Source organism: Aythya marila (genome assembly GCF_965140915.1).
Source record: "Aythya marila genome assembly, contig: HAP1_HAP1_SCAFFOLD_154, whole genome shotgun sequence".
NCBI lineage: Eukaryota > Metazoa > Chordata > Aves > Anseriformes > Anatidae > Aythya > Aythya marila.
Genome location: NW_028137218.1, coordinates 555,024 through 580,364, shown reverse-complemented (window position 1 = coordinate 580,364; position 25,341 = coordinate 555,024). Strand labels below are relative to the sequence as shown.

At 53.8% G+C, this 25,341-nt stretch overlaps 1 protein-coding gene across 1 annotated transcript; it reads right to left on the bottom strand.

The window, feature by feature from the left end:
- Window positions 1-7,271: 7,271 nt before the first annotated feature.
- LOC309891051 (scavenger receptor cysteine-rich type 1 protein M130-like) lies at window positions 7,272-22,772 on the bottom strand (the record flags this gene model as incomplete). The annotated part of the gene is made up of 11 exons (XM_082785442.1): window positions 7,272-7,459; window positions 8,185-8,280; window positions 8,948-9,088; window positions 9,759-10,114; window positions 10,638-10,995; window positions 11,120-11,434; window positions 11,515-11,832; window positions 11,941-12,246; window positions 12,485-12,793; window positions 18,328-18,415; window positions 22,623-22,772. The coding sequence occupies 11 exons, from the start codon at window positions 22,770-22,772 to the stop codon at window positions 7,272-7,274; spliced, it is 2,625 nt and encodes an 874-aa protein (XP_082641568.1).
- Between the last annotated feature and the right edge of the window lie 2,569 nt (window positions 22,773-25,341).

Sequence of the window (25,341 nt, the reverse complement as noted above, 5' to 3'; positions counted from 1 at the left end):
ACTGCTTGTTCTCCAGCTGTTAAGACATGGAAGTTGCTGGGTGTTTGCTGTTGCCAGGCAAAGTTGTTGGCCGATGAATAGTGGAAAAGTACTGCTGTAGAGCAAATGGTATAAGAAGGGAGTCTTGTCCTCAATAAGAGAGTTCAATTCATGTTATCAATAGGAGAGCTGAAGTTATGTCATCAATAAAGGAGAAGCAGTTACTGGTCCTTAAAGAACCCTGGTGTCCATGTGGTCATTATGCCAAAGTCCCCATGCTCCCCATAAGTACATACCCACGCTGACAGTGCTGCTGTGCAGAGCAAATGGGCTATGGTGCTGTGGGGTGAATCTGCGTGGCTGTGCTAGTCAGGGTGGGAAGCAGACAGCCAGGATCACTGGGCTGGACCAGGGAGAGGTACTTCACAAAGGGGGAAATGAATCAGTCCCCAGCTCCCCTTCCCTCTGCCTGCTGGGTGCCACTCTTTTCTCTGAGACTGCAGTCACAGAATTCCTGTGAATACCTGGCTTTAGTTCTTTCCCTGTGGCTGAGCACACAGTGGGAGACCTCTCACATTCATGGGGGCTGCAGTCACTGCCCACGCCAGGCTCTGCTGTCCCTGGAGGTGTCCTGGGCTCTGCAGGCAGTTCCAGATTCCCCTCCTGAAGGACATCACCTATGGGTCACATGTGGAAACGGCCCTGGCTATGTAATACAGTGACCATTCCCTGTCTCTGCTGTGAGCAGACACCCATGTGTGAATCTTAAATCTAGCCCTAGGTCTCTGTCAGGTCACAATGTGACAATGATAATTCCCTCCTGAACAGAAGCAAGAGCAGACCCTTCTGGGGAGCAATGCTTTGGGCCTTTTCTCGGCACTTGTTAGGGAAGGAAAGCCCAGTCTTCAGAAAGTGCACTGGGGTAATTCCATTTTCTTAGAGATGCTATGAGAGAGTCTTCACTGACTCACTTACAGTGTTAAATGCACATATGGGCCTCCATATGGGACAGAACTGGTTCATTCATTTATAGAAGTGGGGGGAATAAAAATATTTATGTAGAATGCAAAGGGCAAAAACAGACATAATGACAAAAAAGAAAAAAAGTATATAATAGTAATTAGAATGACCAAAACAGAAGCCTGGACAGGGATGTATAGAGATTCATCAATGGAGAGTGAAGGGATCTTTATGAGTACCATAAAACCTCCCCAAAACGAGTTTACTAACTGCATTCTTGAGATCCTTATTCCTCATGCTGTAGATGAGGGGGTTCACTACTGGCGGCACCACCGAGTACAGAACCGCCAGCAAATGATCAAGGAAAGGGGAAGAGATGGAGGAGGGCTTCAGGTAGGCAAATGTGGCAGTACTAAGAAACAGGCAGACAACAGCCAGGTGAGGGAGGCACGTGGAAAAAGCTTTGTGCCGGCCATGCTGTGAGGGGATCCTCAGCACAGCCCTGAAGATCTGCACATAGGACAGCACAAGGAAAAGAAAACAAACAAATAATAAACAGGCACTAACTACAAGAAGTCCAACTTCCTGGAGGTAGGCATCTGAGCAGGAGAGCTTGAGGATCTGGGGAATTTCACAGAAGAACTGGTCCAGGGCATTGCCTTGGCAGAGGGGAAGGGAAAAGGTATTGGCAGTGTGCAGCACAGCATAGAGAATAGTACTGCCCCAGGCAGCTGCTGCCATGTTGACACAAGTTCTGCTGTCCATTATTGTCCCATAGTGTAGGGGTTTGCAGATGGCAATGTAGCGGTCATAGGCCATGAGGGTAAGGAGAGAAAACTCTGCTGTGAGAAAGACAACAAACATAAAGACCTGGGTGGCACAACCTGCATAGGAAATGGCCCTGGTGTCCCACAGGGAATTGGCCATGGCTTTGGGAACAGTGATGGAGATGGAGCCCAGGTCGATGAGGGCGAGGTTGAAGAGAAAGAAGTACATGGGGGTGTGGAGGCGGTGGTCGCAGGCTATGGCTGTGAGGATGAGGCCGTTGCCCAGGAGGGCAGCCAGGTAGATGCCCAGGAAGAGCCCGAAGTGCAGGAGCTGCAGCTCGTGTGTGTCTGCGAATGGCAGGAGGAGGAATTCTGTGGGGAAGCTGCTGTTGGACATTTGCTGCCTCTGGGCATGGTTGCCTGTCCATGGAGGGAAAAACAGAGAAAAGTTAGGCTAACTTCCCTGAGCAACCCACCTGCTTCTCTAAAAGAAATCACTGTCCCCAGAGACGAATGAGAAATGTGTGAGCTCATTCTCCTACCCTCCCAACTCAATGACACCATCCCTATCATTTTAAAATGAAGCTTGGGCAGTTTTTTCCCAAGAAGACACCCTCAGGGCAAGGCCTTGCCAGTCCATGTCAGAACTTACATCCACCTGCACCCCAGACAAAGAGAGTGGGAGAACCACACACAGGTTTAGAAATAAGAAAGAACGTTGCAGTGGTCCAACCTGCTGACAGACAGGCAGATGGGCATGCAGGGAAGCCTTTAGCTTACCAAGCTTGCATGCCACCTAGAGAAGTGACACTGCAGGGCAAGTACTCATATAATTCTGATAACTGCGTATCGCCTTGCAGGAAACAGGTTCCTCTCCTCTTCTGGAGGTCCAGCTGAGGAGGAGGTGGCTCATGCCCTAAAGCCCCTGAGGGCAGAGGCTGTGCTGGGTGGCAGGGGAGAGCAGGGGGTTGCTGCAGAGAAGGTGCCTGCACTGCAGGCCTGTCAGGGAGTGCCTGAATCCCCTCTCCCTTGGAGTTTCAGGCAGTTCCCTCTCTTCTCCCTGCCCCTGCCTCAATCTGTCCCTGCTGGGGTCTTCTTCCCTGTCCCCATATCTCCTCCATGCCATTGCTCACAGACCCATCCCATCCACAGTGTACTCACATCTGCCTTGTAGATATCTCCTGTCCCAGGGTAATTTTCAGGGATAACTCCATGTTTTCAAAGGCTATGGAGCAGCTCAGACCTAAAAGACCTTACAATAACTGCGGTCTCAGTGCCTTCATCCAAATGGAGAAATAAATTCCATCTCTAACTGCCACCCACAAAGCAAGAGGAGAAATCTCAAAGCACAGAATACATGTCTTCAGGAAACTCTTCCTCTGAACTTTCCCTTGAGGAGTCCACTCTGAGGTGTTCTGGGGGTTTTGTGTATCTGTGAGAAGCCTTCCACAGGCAGCAGCCTCTGGGAAACAGTAACCTCAGTGCACCAGCAGGACCCTGCCCTGTCCTGCCCTGCTGGGGGGCTCCTTCCACCCACAGCTTCTCCCCGTAGCGCCCTGGGCAGCTCCCCAGGCAGGCTGAGTGCTGAGCCTGGCAGGCGGCAGAGGACCTGCCCCGGCACACAGCCCCGGGGGCACAGCAGGGACCCTGCTCTGCACCACAGCCCTGGCCACCCCTGTCTGCACCCTGCCTTCACAGCCTGCAGCTGGTCCTTCAAGAAGGAACTCTCGTGTCCTGTCCCTCTTCTGTTTATGGAAGAGAATCCATGCTCTGGAGCTTGTTGCTCTCCTCTTATCCAAAGAAACATTGAGTGTTCTCCTGAAAGCCCCTGTCGACTGTGGGATATTCCATCAAATCTGGAGATGGCACCAGGAACATGAGCTGCATTGCGCTGCAGCCGGAGACTTACCCTGTTCAGGACTGTGAAGATTTCTCCTGCAGTGAGCTCTCAGCATCCCCCCTTCACACTGCCTTTAACATCTCCCTCCCTTCTCTCAGCTGCCCTTGTCCCCTGCAGGCAGTGCCCCAGCCCTGCTGCACTGTTTAGAGGAGCTGCTCCTGGGCAGAGCTGTCTCTCTGCAGTGCTGCCCACTTGCCAGGAGCTCCCCTTGTGCCCAGGAGCCCAACCCAGCTCAGCAGCACAGGGAGCTCTTGCCACGTCCCTGGGCCTCCAGGGGAATCAACTTTGAAAATGACTGAAGCAATTACTGGTGTCTCTTCTTGCAGCTGGGGATGGACACTTATTTCCAGTGCTCTCTTTTTCTGTAATTCAAAAGAAGAGTTTGTCTTGAGAATTATCTTTTCTTGTTCCATTATGAGACTGCATACCCACAAGGTGACACTTGTAATACATGGGAAGGAAACATTTTCACAGGAATTGAAATCCTTCTGTCTACACAAGCTACACAACCAATTTGGGGCCTCCAGTATCATAGAACTATAGAATGGCATGAGTTGGAGGGGATCTTAAAGACCATCTTGTTCCAGCCACACTGCCATGGTCAGAGGCACCTTCCACAAGACCTGGTTGCTAAAGGTCCCATTCACCCTGGCCTTGAAAACTACTAGGGAGTGGGGTACTACTTCTCCGAATAACCTTTTCCCGTTCCTCACTACTTCATAGGAAAGGTTTCCTTGTTTAGATTTCATGTAGATTTTCTCTATCTTATTATAAAGAGCTTGCACATTGGAAGGGTAAGGGATCTCCTGCAGATGGCTGCAGCAGAGACACAGCCACTGCCCTCCATTCTGCATTTGCTGCCTTGGAGCCAGCCTAGACTTGTCTCCTCTGGTGGCTGGTTTGAGTTAGACTGGAGAGAGGAGAGGGAGCTGTGGAGTGCTAGAGAGGGTCTGGGCTGGGCTGGTCTGGTCTCCTGGCAGAGACAGGGAGGAGCAGCAGAGCAGGAGCTGGGCCCTTGTTCTCTAAAGGCTGCATGAGGAAATGTGAGTCTAGATGTGTGGCAGGCCTTCTGAAGCATGAGCTGGTTGGCAGGCAGAGTACCTGAGCGATTATGCAGGGCATCCCCTGCACCCACTGCTCTTAGGGGGGTGGGCTGGGAAGAGGCCTCCTGAGCACAACAGCTCCTTGTAGCCCTGTGGATGCTGGCTGTGAGGTCACTTCTGTCCCAGCACATGGCTGGCCAACAGCAGTGAGGCAGAGCCACTGAGGTCATAAAGGCCTTCAGAAAGCTGCCCCCAACAGGGTGACACATTTGGTAAGGCCAGGGGAAAGCTGGGAGAATAAAGGTGGGAGATTTAGGGGAAAGAAGAGGGGTTTGGCTAAGAGAAAGGAAGGATTAGGAGGCAGTGATAGGGGTTCAGGTAAGGCTGATGCTTCTGCAACACTCACTTGAAAAATATTCATGTTATGTCCAGTAACCTTAACACCTACAGCTACTCTAAATCCCGCACCCTGGAAGGAATTCATTGCTCTAATCCCCATCCTCAAATCCTACCTTGAAGTCAAACCCCAGACATGTTACCTTTTAGCATTAGTCTTAACTCTCAATAAAGCCTAGCTTTTAATCATTAGCATTAGATTGCCAGCCTTAACACCAGCCCTCACCCAGTAAAACACCATAAAAACAAATAAACAAACAAAAACCTAACCAAAAATCTAGTCCTTACACTAAACTCTGACTGGCTCCCCAAAGCAGAACATGAAAACCTCCCTCTAAGACTCTGTCCTATCTCTAAACATGGAAAGCAAAAAGAACTCCTAAACCTCATCTACCAGTCTGGTCATACGATCATATAACAGACCCCCACCAAGATGTCACCCCTACAGGCCTTTCCCCTGATTCCTATCCATAGACACTCTACCATTCCCAACCCCAAGCTCTTCAACATCAAAACACTCTTTAATATAAAGAGCCGCCACACCACCACCCTTCCCTCCTTGTCAATCCCTTCTGAAGAGCTTGTAGCCATCACAGTACTCCAGTAGTGGGAGTGATCCCAGCATGCTTCCTTACAGCAACTAGGTCAGAGTTAGCCTGTTGTACAATCGCTTCCAGCTCCTCCTGTTTGTTGGCCATGCTGCATTCATTGGTGTAGATGCACTTCAGATGAGACATCTGCCTCACCCTCAGCTTCAGCATTGTTCCCCCAGGCACTTCTCTGGTGATCCCTGTTTTATCCCCTTCCCCGTCATAGTTAATGCTCTCTCGATGAGTCCTGCTAGCTCCTGTGCTAGGATTCATTTCCCCCTTGAAACTCTTTCAATCTCTATGGTTCTACTTAGAGAAGCTCATATGGAGCTGAGTTTTGCATTTGAGACCTAAGCAGTGTTGTTAACAGACCAGTGTTTCACTTACTGCTGAACCATACCAATGGGTTCTCCATCTCTCATACTGTCCCCACAACACATAGGTTGGGGGTATGCAGGACAATGCCATGGCACACAGCCAGGACAGCTGACCCAAACGGATTAAATAGATGCTCCAATAGGTGTTCCAGCCCACCATCCTACTACCAAAAACACCTCCCAGCCTGCAGCAGAGAAGCCTACTGGGAAAGAACTGGAAGGCTGTGGGGACCCACCAGCAGGAGCTGGGAGGGCAGTCTGGGTTCCAAGCCCTGCCCAAGGGTCCCACCTTTCTACTTATTCAACACCTGCAAGAGAGGTATCCCTGCCAGTGGGTGCTGGGCAGGTATCCTTGGGCTCCATGGGGGCCCAAGGCAGCAGAGGGTGGGCACTGCCAGTGAGTGCCTCACAGGGCTTCACAGAGATCCACTTTGCATGGAAACTGCCTGTGACTGGCAGGACAGAAATGTCTCTGTCAGTAGGAATAGTGTCCAGGGACCAGGGGCTCTGTCAGCACCACAGCCAGACACTGACCCTATGACGAGACCCTCCCCGACTGCTGTGTTTCTCAGCTCTGCTCCCCTTGATCAGCCTCAGGAAGACACCCAGATACATGGTCAGGGAAACACTGGACGTGGAGCAAAGCCCCCAGAGGGTTTTAATATGAACAAATACCAACATGCAGCATAAAAACAGGGGAATACCAAGAGGGGAAATACCCATGTGCGTCTGCTGACTGCTGGTAAAGGGACACCATTCCCTGATGCTCACGGCTCTCCCAGTGGCACTGAGCTCTCCTCCCTCCTGGCTGCACCCAGCTGCTCGGCAGGGCTGGGCTCTGCTGGCCTGGGGCTCTGGAACTCTTGTGCAGGGGGCTGCAGTGTCACATCCTGGGTGTCCTCATGGGGACATGCCAGAGACACCTCTTCAACATCGTCATAGCCCGTGCTCCCCAGGAAAGGTGACAAGGTGTCTCCCTCAGCTCCAGAGTCCCCAGCACTTCTCCAGGAGTGCAGGCTTCCCCCTGTAAGCATCAAGGCAGGCTGTTGTGGTGGGGCCTGTGGGGTGCCCCTCGGGGCTGTTTATCACCTTCCTCATCCTCACCAGCCTGATACATTCGGTCCATTCTCCAAGCCCCCACAAAATATCCCAGGACAGGTTCTCCATGGATGGTCAGGCTTTCAATATGGCATGGATTCTCCTAGGCCTGGGATTGGCACCTAGGAAGTGGCAGTGCTGCATTGCCCTCTCACCTGTGACTACATCCCTGTGCCCAGCTCCTTCCTCTGGTGTCCTGGGCACTTCCCAGTCCCCCTGCCCAGGGACAGGATCCTCCCCAGGGTCAAAAACCTCCCCAGCATCATCATAGCCATCTGCTGGGTAACCTCCAGGCAGGACAGGGACATCTGAAAGGAGAGGGAAGGTGGTGGCAATGAGAAGAGATGTCCTGCAGAGCAGAGGATGGGAGGGTGTGTGGGGACACAGGGCTGACATGCTGCTGGTGTCAGGGTCACAGCAGAGCCTTCATGCTTCCAGCTCTGATGATAAGACTCGGTGGCACTGCTGTCCGTCTGGTCTGTCTGCAGGGAGGAGAAATGGAGCCCTTCCTCCCCTCACCACCTCTTATCCCTGGGTCTAGGGTCTTACCCCTCACCACTTACCTTCCCTCACCACCTCTTATCCCTGGGTCCAGGGTCTTACCCCTGGACCATCCTCCTCCTCATGTGCCTGGGGTAGGGCTGCAGTTGGGTCAGGGACCCCTCTGAAAAGGAGCCTGCAGAGAGCTGCAGTGGGTGCTGTGGGATGAGCCCTGCTGCCCTGACTGGTGGTCAACACTGCTGGGGATGGGCACCCACAGAGCTGGGGGTGCATGGGGAGGAGACCAGTTCCTTGGAAAGAGACAATTCTCAGAGGGACTCCAACAGCTGCCCTGGGAAAGCCCTTCACTTAGTCCTTGGTTCAGGGCCAGGCAGAGAGGAGCTATCCCCTCTGGGATGGGCAGAGCCGGTGTGGAGGAAGCTCCTCTTTGGGGCTCAGCACCTGGATGCTCTCCCAAAATCCCCACAGCCCAGCGATTTTGGGGACCATGGGCAGGAGCTGCAGGACACAGCCCTGGTCTGGGGCAGGGAGAAAGGGCCCCGCAGATGTGCCTCCACAGGGACCTGCACTCACCTGAGGGACTGAACCTCGCCTGCTTCTCCCACGCCAGGCTGTAAGCGATCTCCTCGTACACGGCCTCAGCGAAGGGCTCCCCAGCTCTCCCGGAGCCTGGGGACAGAGGCAGGGCTGATCTGGGCATGGGCAGAGAGGGACAGGACCCCACTGGGCTCCCCCAGCCCCATTCCCTAGGCCAGCACAGGGCTGTCCCCACAGCACAGCCCCACTGTGTTGTGTTGGCACTGCAGCCACATCCCCAGGGAGGGCAGCATCCCCATGGAGATGGTCTGGGGCAGCCTCACACCATCCCTTTGGAGACAGCCCTTGTGCCCCTTTGGTCCCTGGGTCACATCCCACTGCAGACCCTACACCAGTTCCCTCATTCCTCCTCCCCATGGAGCTGCTCCATCTCTGCCCCACACAGCAATAGCACAGCCCGTGCCCTGTTGGGAGGTGGCTGACAACACGGTGATGGACCCCGCTGCCCCATGCTCCTCCTGCCAGTGCTGTCCAGAGCACTGCCAGCAGTGCATCCTCCCCGTCTCACCCAGCCCAGCTCTCACATTTCTCTCCTCAGCCCAGAACTGATGCCCCAAGGTCTGGGCTCTCTCCACCCCCCCAGACCATGGTGCCCCATGGTCTGTCAGTCAGTGGGGCAGCACATGGGGCAGGAGGCAGCACACGGCTCTGTTTCTGTGCCCCAGAACACCAACACCCCCAGCACCCCCAGCCGTGCCAGGAGGCATCTCCCCCCCAGGACCACTGGGGAAGGACCCACCTCTGCGCTGAGCCCTGGCGCTTCGCACCTGCCCAGCCAGGAGGGCCAGGAGCAGGCAGAGGAGGGCCCCCAGGATGATGCAGATGACAACAGGCACCGAGATTCTATCGCTGCTGGTGGTCGGACGACCCCGTGGGGGATCTGCATGAACAGGAACATGGCAGGGGCAGCATCAGACAAGGGAGAGGCTGGGGGCAGGACATGCCACTCCTGACCACACAAGGCAGCAGGGGTTGGGGGGGCGGATAGGGCTGGGTGATGGGGCAGCTCCCACCCTGCTGGGTACATCACAGACTTCTCCCAGCTCCTTCGACCTCCTGGGAGTCTCACAGCCCAGCAAGGAGCCCCTTCCCTTGGCTGTGGGTCACAGCGTGGACATGGACAGCACCAGCCCTGGGGAAGGACAGCTTACCTGCTTGTGGGGGGGATGTTGTTGTCCTGGGTGCAGCTGCAGGAGAGGAGAAGGAGAGCTGGGCTGAGAGGCTGGGGCTGTGGCACCAGGCAGCCTCCCTGGCAAATGACCCCAGCATGTGCCCCCTGAATTGTCCCTCCTTTGGGGCTGAGCAGGGTGGCAAGGACAGGGCCCAGCACCTCTGCTCTGGGCTGCTCACAGGACAGTGCAGGCAGTCCAGGGGATGTACTGGCACATCCAGCCCCACTGAGGCTGCTCCCCACCCAACACCAGCCCCCCACTCTGCAGAAACACCCTTGCTCAGGCCAGCAGCGGGGCCATGCCAGGATCCAGCAGGGCAGACACCCAAGCCAGCTCCTTGCCAAGCCCCCAGCCATGTCTCCCAGCCCCACTGCTCACCTGAGCAATGCACAGCCGCATCTGCCTTATGCTGGCAGGCACCGCTGTCCCCTGGCTGGGCCCAGCAGTCCTGCAGAGACAGCTCCGTCCCCCTGCACTCCATCAGCCACATGGGGCCCGTCCCCTCTCCAGCAGCAGCCTGGCCCAGGGCATAGACCGCGGGGCCACAGCCCAGCTGCCTGCACGCCACCTCGGCATCCCGCATGTCCCAGGCATTGTCACACAGCGTCCCCCAGGTGCCGCGGTGCCAGATCTCCACTCTGCCTGAGCAGCCATCCTTGCCTCCCACAGCATGGATCTTCTCCCTGTCTGGGGAGTTAGCAATGTCCCATGGCACCAGGACAGCTGGGAGAGCCCTGCCAGGTGAGGGGGGCACGTGCAGGGGCAGCTCCCTACCTGTGCAGCTGGTGGAGCTGGGGCATGCAGCCACCTGTGGCCTTTCTGTCCATGTCCCAAAGGAAAGAGAAGTTGGGCTGAAAAGGGCTGCTCTGGGGGTCATGCAGAAGGAAGCAGGGCTGACCTCTGCTTGCACATCCCCATGCTGGGTCAGGGCAGCAGCAGAACCCTGTTCACTCAGGGGACACACACGGCACTGCAGGGGGGACCCAAGTGCTCGGCCCTACAGGGTCCCTGGTTCACAGAGCAGCAGGAGGCTGTCCCAGGAGGGGGGACTCCTGAAAGCCCTGCATGGTCTCCTCTGAGACCTTGCCTGCAGTTGCCTCTGCATCCCCCAGGGAGCTGCTGGCAGCCCAGCTGTTGACTGCTGCTGGTGGACATGGGTGGCTCTGAGAGCTGAAGTCACCTTTGTGCCACCAGCAGCAACAGGGTCTAAAGCAGGAAGTTGGAACCTCTGGGTTCCTTCTCTGCATTTCACCATACCCAGTGGGGAACAGGACCTGGTGCCTTGATGGCTCAGATTTACCATTGCAGGTGATGTGGGTCTCTTCTCGGAGGTCATCACATGACTGCGGATGCCAGGGAGCAGAGGGACACTGCCAGAAGGAGCTGTTGCTCTTCCCACACTCCACGAGATCCAGCCATGCGGTGCCAGACAGCTTGGCATAATTTAAGAATATTTCCCGGTCCCCTTCATTCCCGCAGCCCAGCTCCTTGCACACCAGTGACACCGTCTCGGTGGTCATGGAGTTGGAGCAAACGCTGCCCCACGTCCCATTGTAGAAAACCTGCAGGCGCCCAGAGCAGCCGTCGCTGTTCTCCAGCCTCAGGGCCATGAACTCTGGAAGGAGGAGAGGCCCCAGGGACATCCTTGGATGTCAGCCACTGATGGCCTTGGCCCTACCTGGTTCTGCCCTCACCCAGCCTAACTGGCCCCAGCTCCCAGCCCCACTCCCAGCACAGACCTGAGCAGATGACTCCCGCGTCCTCCTTGTGCCTGCAGTCGTGCTGCCCCCAGGCCTCGGCAGGGCAGTCCCAGAGAGCAGCTTCGGCCCCGGAGCAGTTGACGCCATCCAGCCAGATCTGCCCGGAGCCCTCCCCAAACCGAGCAGAGCCGGCTGCCTCCAGGGCCCCTCCGCAGCCCAGCTGGCGGCAAACGACGGCGGCGTCGGCCAGGTCCCAGGCATCGTCGCAGACAGTGCCCCAGCGCCCCTGGTAGTAGATCTCCACTCTCCCGGCACAGCGCCCGGCCCCGTCCACCAGCCGGACCCGCCGGCTCCCTGCAGTGGGGAGAACCCCGACCCTCAGGGACTGGCTGCCCTCCCAGCCCCACACCTGGGGGACGTGCAGCACCACTCACCCCGGCACACGACCCCCACGTCCTCCATGATCCCTTCTGCCGGTGTGCTCTGAGGCAGGGAGGTGTTGCAGAGGCTCAGGTTAGCCTCGTGCCCTGCACACCGCACCCCACGCAGCCCCACAGGTCCTGGTCCTCGCTCGGCCCTCACGGGGGTGTAGGCTGCCTCTGCCTCTCCGCACTGCAGCTGCCGGCACACCACGCTGGCCTCCTGCATGTCCCACTGCTCATCCAGGACTCTGCCCCACGTCCCGTGCTGGAAGACCTCCACGCGCCCGTCGCACCAGCTCCCTCCGCCCACCAGCCGCAGGGACTTGGGGCCTGGCGAGAGGAGAAATTCAGCCTGGCACTGCCGTGGGGTCCCCAGCTGTGGGTGGCCGTGTCACACACCAGGGGCAAATGGACTTTGCAGCACTGCCCAGCACTCACCTGAGCAAATGACAGCAGCAGCGTTCTCCTGGGAGCACGGCGAGGCCCCCAGGGCAGTCACCGGGCACTGCCCCACGTGGGCTTCAGTCCCGTCACAGTGGAACGAGTCTCTCCAGACGGGGCCGGTTCCTCTCCCAAAATGCCCTCCTCCAGGAATGGACTCAGCAAAGCCACAGCCGAGGTGCCGACACAGAACGTGGGCGTCCGAGAGGTCCCAGCGGGAGGCACACAGGGTGCCCCATGTCCCCAGCACGTCGACCTCAACCCTGCCCTCACACGCTTTGCTGCCGTTCACCAGCCTGAACCCTGTGTACACAAGGACAAAGGAGGGTGAGAGAGGCCACATTTGTGCTCTTGCTCCCACAGGAGCTGCAGTAGTGGCCAAAGAGACAACGTGCCTTTCTCCTCCTGCAGCACTCTAATTTTAGGGCTGCAGACCACCACCTCTCCTCACATCTCCCCCACCCAGCACAGCCTAGTGCCCACACTGCTTTCCAGCTCCAACCACAGCCCCCATGGCCATCATCCCACTCAAAGTCCTTACGTGTGCAGGTGACATGAGTGCCATTGCTGTGGGTGCAGGCCTTGTCCTTGGCGGCCCCCGTGGGACAGAAGGAGAGGACGGATTCATTCCCCACACACTGCAGCTCTCTGTCCCAGACAGGACCGGCCCCTTCTTCCAGCTGAGCTGCCCCATGGACAGACAGGGCTGTGCCACACTGCAGCTCCCTGCACACCACCTCGGCAGCTTTGGCACCAAAGTGGGAGTGACAGACAGCTTTCCACTGGTCCCTGTCGTAGACCTCCACACTTCCTGAGCAGGGGCTGTCCCCTCCGACCAGCCGGACAAATCCTGGAGCAACCAAGGAGACCTGTGAGTTCCCAGAGCCCTCTGGCACTTCCGTGCCCACCTCCCACCTCATCCCTGAGGTGGCCACATGCAGAGCCCCACGGCCAGCCCAGCAGCTCTCAATGGGTGCTGATGCCACAAAGAGGTCAGGGCCCCCCTGCTGCTCCTCAGAAACCAGCCCAGCACCCATGTCCTCTTTTGCAAGCCCCCAGCCGCAGGCACCGCTCAGACAAACTGCTGCTGCCCGGAGTCCCTGGGCTGCCTGGCCCCCGACCCACCACTGCAGCACCTGCAGCACGTGGGCCCGGGGAAACAGGCCCAGGAACTGGGGGCTTACTTCAGCCTGCTCTGCCCCACAAGGCTCAGGCCAGTTAGAAGAAATCTTTGGTCTGCCAAAAAGCTCCCTTGTTCCCAGGGAATGGTGGGGCTTTTGGGGAGCTCCTGTTAGATGGGGCACTTCGGGGGATCCTCCGCAAAGGGGGGTCGTCCGGCAGGGACAGTGTGGTGCTGGGCATGCACGTCCCCAGCCACCTACCATGCATGGGTCAGGAAAGCAGGCAGAGAGCAGCCCTGGGCTGACACAAGCTCCCGGTGTGAGGGCAGGCAGAGAGGAGAGCCAGGAGGTGCTGGCACAGCCCCTGGGGCACAGGGCAGGCAGGAGAGGCTGAGCAGTGGGTCAGCACTGCCTGGAGGGGCCATGTCACTGGGGGCTGCCTCTCTTGGGGGGACCCTGGGACAGGAACAAGGTGCTGCTTGCCACCCTGCTCCTCTGCACAAACCCAGTGCTCCTGCCCTCTGAGCAGCCCCTCTGCTTTGGCCAACGTTCTCTTGGCTGCTGGGGGTACAACCCAAAAGTCCTGGGCCATTGCACGCCCTTCCCTGAGGCTGCTGGTGGCTGGGGGAGCTGCTCTAGATTCCCCCGGCATAGGGACCAGCCTGCCAGACAGGGCCTGGTTGGATGGGAGGAGAAAGATGGGAACCAGGCAACACAGTGGGGAAGGGTGAGGGCTTTCCTCTCCCAACCGCAGGCACCTCCCCAGGCTTGGCTGCTCCAGCTTCAGGGCCAGGCTCAGTGTGCTCCCACTGGGCTTTCCCCAGGGACAAGGGACACCAGCAGTGACAAACCCAGCTCAGAGTGCAACTTGACACACAGAGCCATGTTCTGGTGTCCACTTGTTGCTTCCTGAGGTCACAGCCAGGTCTCTTAGAAGTGTCTTCGTCCCAGAGGTAGGGAAGAAGTTCAGTCCTTACCTGAGCATGTCACTCCAGCATCCAAGCTGTGAGTGCAGCCTGTTTGACCCCATCCTGCATGTGTGCAGTCAGACAGGGCAGACTCGGTGCCACGACAGCCAACATAACTCATCCAAATGCGCCCAGAGCCTGGCCCAAAGTGTGCATATTGAGGAGCTTTGAGAGCAACCCCACAGCCCAGCTGCCTACAAACCACTGCAGCATCAGTCATGTCCCAGGAGAAATGACACACGGTCCCCCACTGGTCCTGGTGTTTCACCTCCACTCTCCCAGCACAGCGACTGCCGCCATCCGCCAGCCTCACCTCCGCAGCCCCTTCAAACACCAACACAGGAAGGGTCAGGAGAGTTTTAAGCCCCACATTGCATGTCCGTGAGGACCCCCTCCCGAGGCAGACTCCCAGTTCCCAGGGTGGGATCCCTGTCCCCATAGGCTATCTCAGGGGCAGTGGGGGGTTCCTCCTCTCCCCATGGGCTATGCTGGGCTGGGGATACCCAGCTCTAGCCCTCCTGGGCCATTTGCTGCCCCACAGCCCTCACCACCTCCTCCCACCCCAGCGGACCCCTGCCCCCACCCATGCCCACCCCCACACAGCCCCCAGCCCTGCATGGGGCTCCCACTGTTCCCCATCCCAGTGTCCCCCAAACAGACCCATGCCCCTGAGCAGCTTCCATTACCCATTGTCTGCCACAGGCACCTCCCAAACTCACTGTCTGGGTTGACCACAAGGATACCAACTGCCCACGTCCCTTCCCGATCCCTGCTGTCAGACTGGCCCCTGTGCTTGACCAGGGTCCCCAAGAAGAGCACCTCTCGGTGCAGATGCCCCAGTCCCCTTCTGTTAATGGGACACAACCTGTCCTCCTGGAGTCAGTGCTTCCCCAGATCCCAGGGGCAGGGAACAGCACACAAGCCCCCTGGGGCATCCCAGACATTGGCTGTGCCCTGGAGCTCACTGAGGGCCACCCTCATTGTCTGGGACTCCTCCAGATCCAGAGGCACAGTGCTGGGGAACAAGGGGTCACAAAAGGGTACCCAAGGACAAGGTGTCTAGAAATGAAGTCAGGCTTGGGCTGCCAAAAACATGGGAGATATGAAAATGGATTACCCCTCCCACCCAGACAGGCACAGATTAAAGAACAGAGCTGAGAGACTGAGAATCTTCTGCCACTCATTTCAGTGGTGCCTGAAAACAACCCCACTCCCAGAGAGATCCCAATGACCCCACTGCTGCCCATTGTCCCAAGGCTGTGGAACAGAGAAGCTGGCACTTACCTCTGCAAGGCTTCACCCAGAGGAACAGCCACAGCACCCAAGGGGACAGGAGTCCCTCTGTCCCCATCCTGAGGCTCCTGTCCTGACAGCAGTGCCCTGCTGCTGGAGCTCCTGGGGACCCACAGTGAAATGGAGATGATGGGAGGGCAATATATCTGTGCAGATGCTGTCCCAGCTGCAGGAGGAGCCAATCGAAGCAGCAGGCACCTTTTTAGAAGTTATCGGCACTTATCTCCCCTCCGACGCAGCCCAGCTCTCCAATGAACTTCTCCAGCGCTCTTCATGACCATATATGAGGGACGGCTCCGCTGCGGCTCTCACGTCACTGCGGTGGGAGATCATCGTGGGGTAGGGCTGGGTGTGGGGGCAGCTGGCTCTGACACCCCTTGCAGCCTGCTGTGGGAGCACGGAGCATCTCCTAAGCTGTAGCATCCAAGACCCCAAGGTGCGATTGTCCGGCCATCCTTGCACCATTGAATCCTCAGGTCTGTGCCTGCAGCAGGGCTGTGTCAGGCTGGGAAGGGACCAGCCCCTGCCCCTGCTACAGCCCCCGCTGTGCTGGCTGCAGCAGCTGGGAAAGGCCCTTGGGCAGGGCCAGAGCCCCATGCCGGGAGCGTTGGCTGTCCCGTCCCTCCCCAGGGAGCCTCCTGTGGGGTCCCGGCAGCAGCCAGAGCTGGTCCAGGGCCTGCCCTGGCAGCAGAGCTGCAGCCCAGAGCCTCAGGCGTCTCCCTGGCTCTCAGCGTGTCACCCAGGGGCCGTTATTCCCCGTGGCGGGTCGGGAGCTGGAGCCTGCCTGCCACTGCAGGTGCACAAACCGCAGCCCACGTGACATGGCGCCCGGGCAGGAAGACGGTGGTTTCCTCCTGGCCCCGTGCCCAGGCATGGCCCTGCGGTGCCTCCCAGCCTCCTCAAAGCTCCAAGCCTGGCAGGGTTCAGGAAGTGTTTGGATAACGCTCTCAGACATATAGTTTTTTATATATATATATATATATATATATATATATATATATATATATATAAATATATATATATATTTATTATATATATATATTTATAATATATATAAATATATATTATATATATATATATATAAATACACACACATATATATACATTTTATATTTTTAATAGAACACACATTTTTATGAATATATACAATATATATATTACTTATACATTATTATATTTTATATATTTTATTAGATTAAATATTATTCTTATATATTTTATGTATTATTATATAGTTCATATTATATAATATATAATTACCGATATTATATTATAGATTATATTATATTTTTATTTGATATATATTTATATTACATACAGTATTCCAGTATATTATACATATTATACAGTATTATGTTATATTATACAGTATAATATATTATATTAATTATATTATTTATTTTATTTTATTTTATTTTATTTTACTTTTTTATTTTATTTTTCATTACATTAATTTTACATGTATTATACATATGTAAAAGGTTTATTCTTTTATAAATATATACATGATATATTTTAATATTTAATATGTATTTACAGTTTGTATAGTTTTTTAGATACATATATAATTTATTTTATTGTCTGGTGGCTGGAGTTGGACTCACTGATCCTTGATTCTTTCCAACTTGGGCTATTTCATGATTCTGCCCAACACAGCTCCAGGTGATGCCATAGCATCTTCACCTGCCATGCGCCTGCTCCTGGCCTGTAGTCAGGCAGCAATGACCTCACAAACACCTACACAAGTTCTTGGCCTGTTGCAGGCCTGCCACCTCCTCAGGCACCAGTGACCTCACAGGTATCTGTACAATCCGTGGGCCTTGCCCTGACCTATCAGCTAATTGATCACCAGTGACCTCCCCACAGACCCACACAAGCCATGTGCTTATTCCTGGCCTCCTGGCTTCTCAGGCACCAGGGTCCTCCCAGCATCTAGCACAGGCCATGTTTGCTCTCAGCCACTTAGTTACACAGGCACCACTGGCATCCAAATGACATCCACAGGCCAGGGGCCTGCTCCTGGCCTATCAACTCCTCAGCTGACCATGACCTCATAGGCACATGCTGCCTAATGGAAGGTGTCCCTGCCTGTAGCAGAGGGATGTGGACTAGATGGTCACTAGAATTCCTACAACCCAAACCATTCTATGACTCTGTGATTCTCTGATATCCGTGCAGCTGATGCATACTCGCCATGGAAGTAGTCAGGCTCCAGTGACCTCCCAAGAACTTATATGGCCATGCACCTGCTCCTGCCCTATTGGCTACTCAGCCAGGAGTGGCATCACAGGTACATTTCCCAGGCATGGGTCTCCTTCCTGCCTGTCATCTTCTCAGGCTCCGGTGACCTCACAAGCTCTTACGAGAGCTGTGGGCCTGCTGCTGGTCTGTCAGCTCCACAGGCACCACTGACCTGAGCACCACATAGACACCTGTTTGGTTTCTGTTCCCAATGAAGTAGTGTGATGCACCAGTAGACAGGTGCCTGGGGTTTCTGTTGTATTTCAGGAATAATCAAGCATGGGGTGCCATCGCTGACATGACATCATAAGCTCCCAAAGACCCACACAAGACATATGCTTATTCCTGGCCTACTGGCTTCTCAGGCACCAGGGTCCTCACAGCACTTAGCACAGGCCACCCTTGCTCTCAGCCTGTCAGCGACTCAGGCACCACTGTTATCACAGGAATATTCACCTGCCATGGGCCTGCTCGTGGCCTATCAGATCTTCAGCTGACAGTGACCTCATAAGCACAGATGATCTATTGGAAGATGTCAGAGTCCCTGTCCATGATGGGTGGTGGCTGCTCATGTCCAGCTGGCTGTTGACCAACATCCCCAGGTGCTTTTCTTCTGGACAGCTTTCCAGTCACTCTTCCCCAAGCCTATGCTACTGCATGGGGTTGTTATGATCCAAGTGCAGAAGCATTGTTGAATGTCATGTGATTGGACTCAGTCCATCAATCTAGCCTTTCCACATACCTCTGCAAAGCTTTCCTACCCTCAAGCAGATCAACTGTCCCACCTAACTTCTTGTCATCTGCAAATATACTGAGGGTGTACTTGATCCTCTCATTCGGATCGTAGATCTAAATATTAAATAAAACTGGACCCAATCCCAAGCCCTGGGGAATGTCACTGATGACTAAACTGGACATCTGGACAACTGACACCAACTGGACTGAACTCCCTTCACTCCCTCACTCTTTGAGCATGGCCATTCAGAAAGTTCTTCAACCAGCAAACTGTACACTTGTCCAAGCCATGAGCGTCCAGATGGGTTGTCATTCTGCAGGGCTACTTCTGGTGAGGCTGAGTGCATACTAAGATGTAGCTCCTTCTTTTATGCTTTTTCTAATGCCCCGTTCTCAGTCCTTTCAAACCAACTAAGCATGAAGCTGGTGCTTGTGATGAGCTGGTGCTCAGGTCGTGTTGCAGTTACTTGCTATATCATGTATCATTGTCGTTGAGTTTGTACAGCACTGGCATTCTCGCACTCCCTTTTATCTCTGTTTGCTTGAGTCTGCGGTGTCAATGGTAGTTCAGGAAGACTGGGAGGGGAGTGGCTTCAGGGGAAGCACGAGGTCGCTTCTGTCACAGTGGGACTTTGGTCTGCCTGCACAGTTCAGTGGCTCAAGCTGTGACACAGCCAGGAGTTCCACACTTCAAGGGAATTGCAAAGGTAGTTCCTTCCTGAAGGGCGATGCCATCCTGAGTCCTGTCCTTGCCTGTGCAGCATCTATCAAAGGGTCAATACACGTTTGTCCTCATAAGAAAGGCCCCATCACAAGGGGCTGCCTAGAGCTGGGCTCCTCTCCACAGTTTTGACCTGGAGTCTTCTCCTGCAGGGCCTCTCCCTGGACTGCATCCTCCTTCAGGCCACATCCACCTGCTTCCACATGGGGTCTTCCATCAGCTGCCATGTGGAGATCTGCTCCAACATGGTGCACCATGGGCTGCAGGGAAACTTCTGCTCTGCCACCTGGAGCACTTCCACACCCTATTTCTTCATTGACCTTGGTGTCTGCAGGGTTGTTTCTCTCAGCTTCATGAGGCCAAACTGCTTCAGTTAAGTGACTAAACCAAAAGAATGCAGGATTTGGGGATTAGGTGTTCAGGTTAGGGTTTAGGGGTTAGATCTTGCCTTCCAGGGTTAGTGGTTGGGCAGAGTATTAGAAGGAGGCCTGTGTTTACTGCGTTGGCTTCTAGTCTGTGTCTAGTGTAGAGACTATGTTATGTTACGTTGGGATTTTCTTCAGGGCTCTGTTGAGGAATCATGTTAAGGTTGGAATTCAATGCTAGGGATGAAAGGCTGAAGAATAGGGTGAGAAAAAAAAATAGAAACAAATAAAAAGATTTCTGGGTCTGTATACAGTTAACATTAAGAACACAGGCAGTTTATTCCTTCTGAAAAACCTCCATTCATCATGTTATAAATGGCTCAGGATTCAAATTAGGATTAAATAAAAAAAAAATAGGATTTATTAAAAGAATATAAAGGAATAGAGGTAAGCAAACAGCGCTGGGTGCACTGGGAGTGTCCGCTCCACCAGGACACACACCAGTTACATCAAGCAGCTGATATTTATGCTCCTAGACTAATACATATTCATTACTACTTCTAAAAAAATAGATTATTATAATTAGCTTCCGGGGTCCAGTCCCTCCTACTGGAGCATGCGCATCAGTCTCCTCTGGGGGTCTCTAGGGGTCTTTCATGCTGAAGGCTCGTAGTCTTCCTCTCCCCTTTGTATTCACTTGACACCATACCAAGTTTATAGAACATTTTCTGCAGGTCTTGTCTCCCAGCCATCCTTCAGCTTCTTTTTCCTTCCTCTTAATCTCTTGGCCCCCTGGCCAGATACCAAAGATCTGCATAGTATCCCATAATAGTCACTAGTTGTTATCAGTTGTTCTGAAACTCCCAGACATCAAACACAAACAGCTTTCTTATTGACGCTTCACGAGTAATTAAAACATTCTTCCCCAGCCATTCACAGTCACATCTATAGCAGTGTTAAGTTAATCTCGAAGAAGACAGGCAAAAAAAGGCTGTAACTGTTAGAAATAGAAGTCCGGAATAACAAAAGCAAACAGGTTCATAAATTTAAGGAGTGTTTTCTGAAGACTTGATAAATTGACTAGAATGAGGGGGAGACTGGGACACACTGCATCTGTGGTTCAAGAATTAAATTGCCAGTGCAGGGCCCAGAGGCAGACAGGATTCAAACAGAATTGTTCTTTATGGACACAAATTGTTAAAACATTCCTCACAAGGCTGCACGGCTGCCAGAACTCCCAGTCCCTAGACACTATTCCTACTGACAGAGGCATTTCCATCCTGCCGGCCACAGGCAGTTTCCAGCAAAAGTGGCTCTGTGTGACGCCTCATGATGCACTCGCTGGTAGCGCCCATCTTCTACAGCCTTGGGCCCTCAAGAAACCCAAGGATTCCTGCCCAGCACCCACAGACAGAGGAACCTCTCCTGCAGGATTAGAGTGGTGAGAAGTGTTGGACCCCTGGGCAGGACTTGGTACCCAAACTGCCCTCTCTAATCCTGCTGGTAGGTCCTCCCCAGCTCTTCCCCAGCAGGCGCCTCCGCTGCAGGCTTAGAGATGCTTTTGGTAGTAGGGTGGTGGGCTGCAGGGAGTGCTGGATGGTCTGGAATGTCTGTTTGATCCATTTGGGTCAGCTGTCCTGGCTGTGTCAGGGACACTTTCCTCAAAATCAGGTTGCTCAAAGCCCCATCCAGCCTGGCCTTGAATGCTTCTAGGGATGGGACACCATCCAACAACCTTTCTGGGCAACCTCCTGCAGTGCCTCACCACCCTCAGAGTAAATGATTTCTTCTGAATATCTGATCTCAATCTACCTTCTTTGAGTTTAAAGCTTTTTCCCCTTGTCCTATTACTACATCCTCTAATAAATTCTTTCTCTCCAGCTTTCCTTTATGCCCTCTGGAGCTACTGGAAGGTTGCTCTACGTTCTTCCCAGGGCCTTCTGTTCTTAATTCCTCCTCTTCTCCCTCTTCATAGGAGAGATGCTCCAACCCTCTTATCATTTTTGTGGCCCTCCTCTGGACTTGCTCCAATGGGTCCATGTCTTTCTCACGTTGGGGATCCCAGAGGTGAACACAGTAAGTTAAGTGGGGTCTCACAATTTAGGAAGAGAAAGTGAGAATCATCTCCCCTGACCTGCTGGCGATGTTCATTCTGATGCAGCCCAGGATTTTGCTTTCAGGGCTACAAGTGCATATTGCCTACACACGTTGAGTTTTTGAAGCATCATACTCCCAGGACCCTCTCCTCAAGGCTGCTCTCACTCCCTTCTCCACCCAGCTTGTATTTATGCATAGGACTGCTTCAACCCATGTGTGGGACTTTACACTCAGCCTTGTTGAAGTTCATGAGTTTCACACAGGCCCACCTCTCAAGCCTGTCATGGCCCCACTAGATGACACCCCTTCCCTCCAGCACACTGATTGCTGTCATCAGCAAACTCGCTGAGGGTGCACTCAATCCCACTGCCCATGTCACCAACAAAGATGTGAAATTGTGCCAGTCCCAGTACCAAGCCTTGAGGAACACCATTCGTAACAGATCTCCACTTGGGCATAGATCTGTTGACCACAACCCTGTGAGTGCGACCATCCAGACAATTCCTTATATCCACTGAGTGGTCCATCTGTCAGATCCATGTCTCTCCAATTTAGAGACAGGAATGCCACAGGGATATGTCAAACACTTTGCACGAATCAGGTAGATGATGTCAGTTACTTTTCTCTTACCCACAAACACCGTAACACCATTGCAGTAGGCCTACAGATATGTCAGGCACGCTCTGCCCTTAGTGAAGACATGTTGGCTGTCACCAATCACCTCTTTATTTGTCATATGCCTTAGCCGAGTTTCCAGGAGGATCTGTTCCATGATCTTGTTGGGCTCAGAGGTGGGTCTGACTGGGCTAGACTTCCCTGGGCCTACTTTTATTCCCTTTTAAAAAGTGGAGGTTATGTTCTCTGTTACAATCAGTAGAAACTTCACTGCACAGCCACCACTTTTCAAATATGATGAGTAGTGGCTTTGCAACTTCATCTGCCAGTTCCCTCAAGACTCTGGGATTCATCTCACCTAGTCCCGTGGACTTGTGCACGTTCTGTTTCCTCAGATACTCCCAAAACTGATCTTCTACAGTAGGTGGTTCTCTCTCCCAGTCCCTGCCTTTGCCTTCTGGGACTTGGATGGTGTAGCTGGAGCTATTCCAGTGAAGAATGAGGCAAAGAACTCATTGAGTACCTCAGCCTTCTTCACATCCCGGGTAACCAGGTCTCCTGTTTCCTTCTGGAGAGGGTCCATGTTTTCCCTAGTCTTCCTTTTATCACTGACGTACTTATAGAAGCCCTTCTTGTTGCCCTTGAACTTCCTATCTAGATTCAATTTTACCATAGCCTTAGCTTTCCAGACTTGATCCCTGGCTGCTCAGGTGATGTCTCTGCATTCCTCTCAGGTTAGCTGCCCTTGCTTCCACTTTCTGCAACCTTCTATGGTGGTTTTATACAGGTGGGCATCTGAGCTTCATCACAGCTGCTCTATCACTCCCCCTCCTCTAAGGGAAAGGAGGAGAAAATATGATGAAACCAGTTCAAATGTTGAGATAAGGACATGGAGATCGCTTAATAATTATCATCATGGGCAAAACAGACTCAGATTAGGAAGATATTAAAATTTACTGTCTACTACTAACAAGCTAGAAAAGTGAGGAACAAAGGAAAGAAACCCCAAACACCTTTCCCCCATCCACCCTCTTTTATCTCCTCCACTTAGGCGGCACAGAGGAATGGGGGAATGGGGCTTATGGGCGATCTATAGCACTTTGTCTCCACTGCTCCTTCTGAGTCACTCTCTGCCCATGCTCTAAGGTTGGGTCCCTTCCATGGGATGCCGTCCTTCCTGAACTGATCCTGAGTGGGCTTCCCACAGGCAGCAGCTCTTCAAGAACTGCTCCAGTTATGGCTCCGAACCACGGGTTCCATTCATCATGAGCAAACTGCTCCAACCTTGTCCCCCGTGGGCAGCAGCTCCTGCCAGGTCGCCTGCTCCCGTGTGGGCTCCTCTCCATGGGCTACAGCTCCATCCTGGAATCTACTCTGGTGGGGGTTCTCCACAGACCGCAGCTTCCATCAGTGCAGGTCCACCTGCTCCACTGTGGTCTCCTCCATGGACTGCAGCATGGAGATCTGCTCCACCATGGTACTCCATGGGCTGCAGGGGGTCTACCTGCTCCACCACGGTCCTCACCACAGCCAGCAAGAGAGCTTCTGCTCTGGCACCTGGAGCACCTCCTCCCCCTCCTTCACTTGGCCACTGCCTGGCTATTTATCTGTCCCCTCTCTCCCAGCTGCTATGTAGCATTTATTTATTTATTTATTTATTTATTTATTTATTTATTTTCTTTCCCTTTCCTTAAATATTCTCTCAGAGAAGCACAGACAACATTGCTTATTGGCTCAGCTCTGACCAGCGGCAGGCCCCTTATATAAGATGGGATAACTTCTGGATTCTTCTCACAGAAAGAAAGAAACCGCCTGTGTGAGCTGGGGTTGGAGCCCAGTGCTGTGAACGGTGGTTGAACAGGGCTGATCTAGGGCTGATGCTGACCTCCTGCGGCAGCATCTGCCAGGGTGTCCAGAGAAGAAGAGCCCAGCCCAGCCCCTGCTCTGTTGGTCCTCCCTGTCTCTCCCAGGAGGCCAGCCCAGCTCAGCCCATCCCCAGCTCTCCACACTTCCTTCTCCTTTCCCCAGCCCAGCCCAGCAGCCCAGGCTGGGAAGGCCCCAAAGCAGCAAATGGAGGAGTGGAGGTCAGTGGCAGTGTCCCTGCTGCAGCCATCTGCAGGAGATTCTCCTCCCATAGGCATCCTGCAACTGTGTAGGCTAGCCCCGCTCCCCAGCACAGCACAGCATGACACTGATGGCCCTGGGGCTCCTCAGGCAGCACCACTGCACACACACAGCACCCTGCTCTGCTTCCGGGACACTCCATGTCCCACATAGCCTTGCCCCAGCCCAGCTTGCCTGGGCTGACCTGAGCAGCCATTCCTGCAGCCTCTGCCCATGCTGCCCACAGACCCCCAGCTGGTGGTGCTGCTCTGCAGAGTGAGGGACTGTTGTGCGTGGGGCTGTGGGGGCACTCTGCAGGGCCGTGTTGGTCAGGCTGGGAAGGCAGAGCCAGCTGGTGGGGGGCACTGCCACTGACTGCCTCCCACACAAGTGGTTCCTTGGCCATGGAGGCTGCGCACAGATAGCCAGCCTTCTTCAGAGTCAGAGACTCATAGAAGAGAAATAAGCTAAGCAGGGAGCCTCCTTCAAGTCTACTCCTTTGCAATATCCATGACAACAGCTCTAGGAGAAGATCTGAGCCTTAAGGCACTGCCCTCAGCAGATCCCCTTTTATGCTGGAGATGCTGGTATGGAGCCGTCTGTGTTAGAGAAGTGCCACTGGCCTGTCCCTGTCTGTGGACACAGGACTGCCACACAGCAGAACAGTGAGCAAGCGACAAGAACAATCAGTCCTCACAGCAACACAAGGGCTCTGTAGGAGAACGTGGGTGGTGAAGGAAAGCACTTCTGGGCAGACCAAGCTGTTTGGCTCCCAGGCATTGCTGCTGTGCCAAGATTCTCTTTCCGTGCACATCTGCACACAGACAAGTGCCCCTGCAACTCCATCACAGGTCTCTGAGGGAGGATCTCAGGAAACGATTCCTTGCTACGTCCTTTCTATAATGCAAATGCACAGAGAGCCTGGCTCCTTCACACCAAGTTTCTATGTCACAAGAGACAAGTAGATACTGAAATGGAAGGGGATGAAAAAATACATTTCTTATTCTATCGTGAATAAAGGAAATGAATTTTAAAACATAAAATTATATATATATATATATATATTGGGTCTCTGCAGCTGTAAGAAGTTACCTTAGCTATATGTAAAACATGGGCAGTTTATTGCTACAGAAAAATGT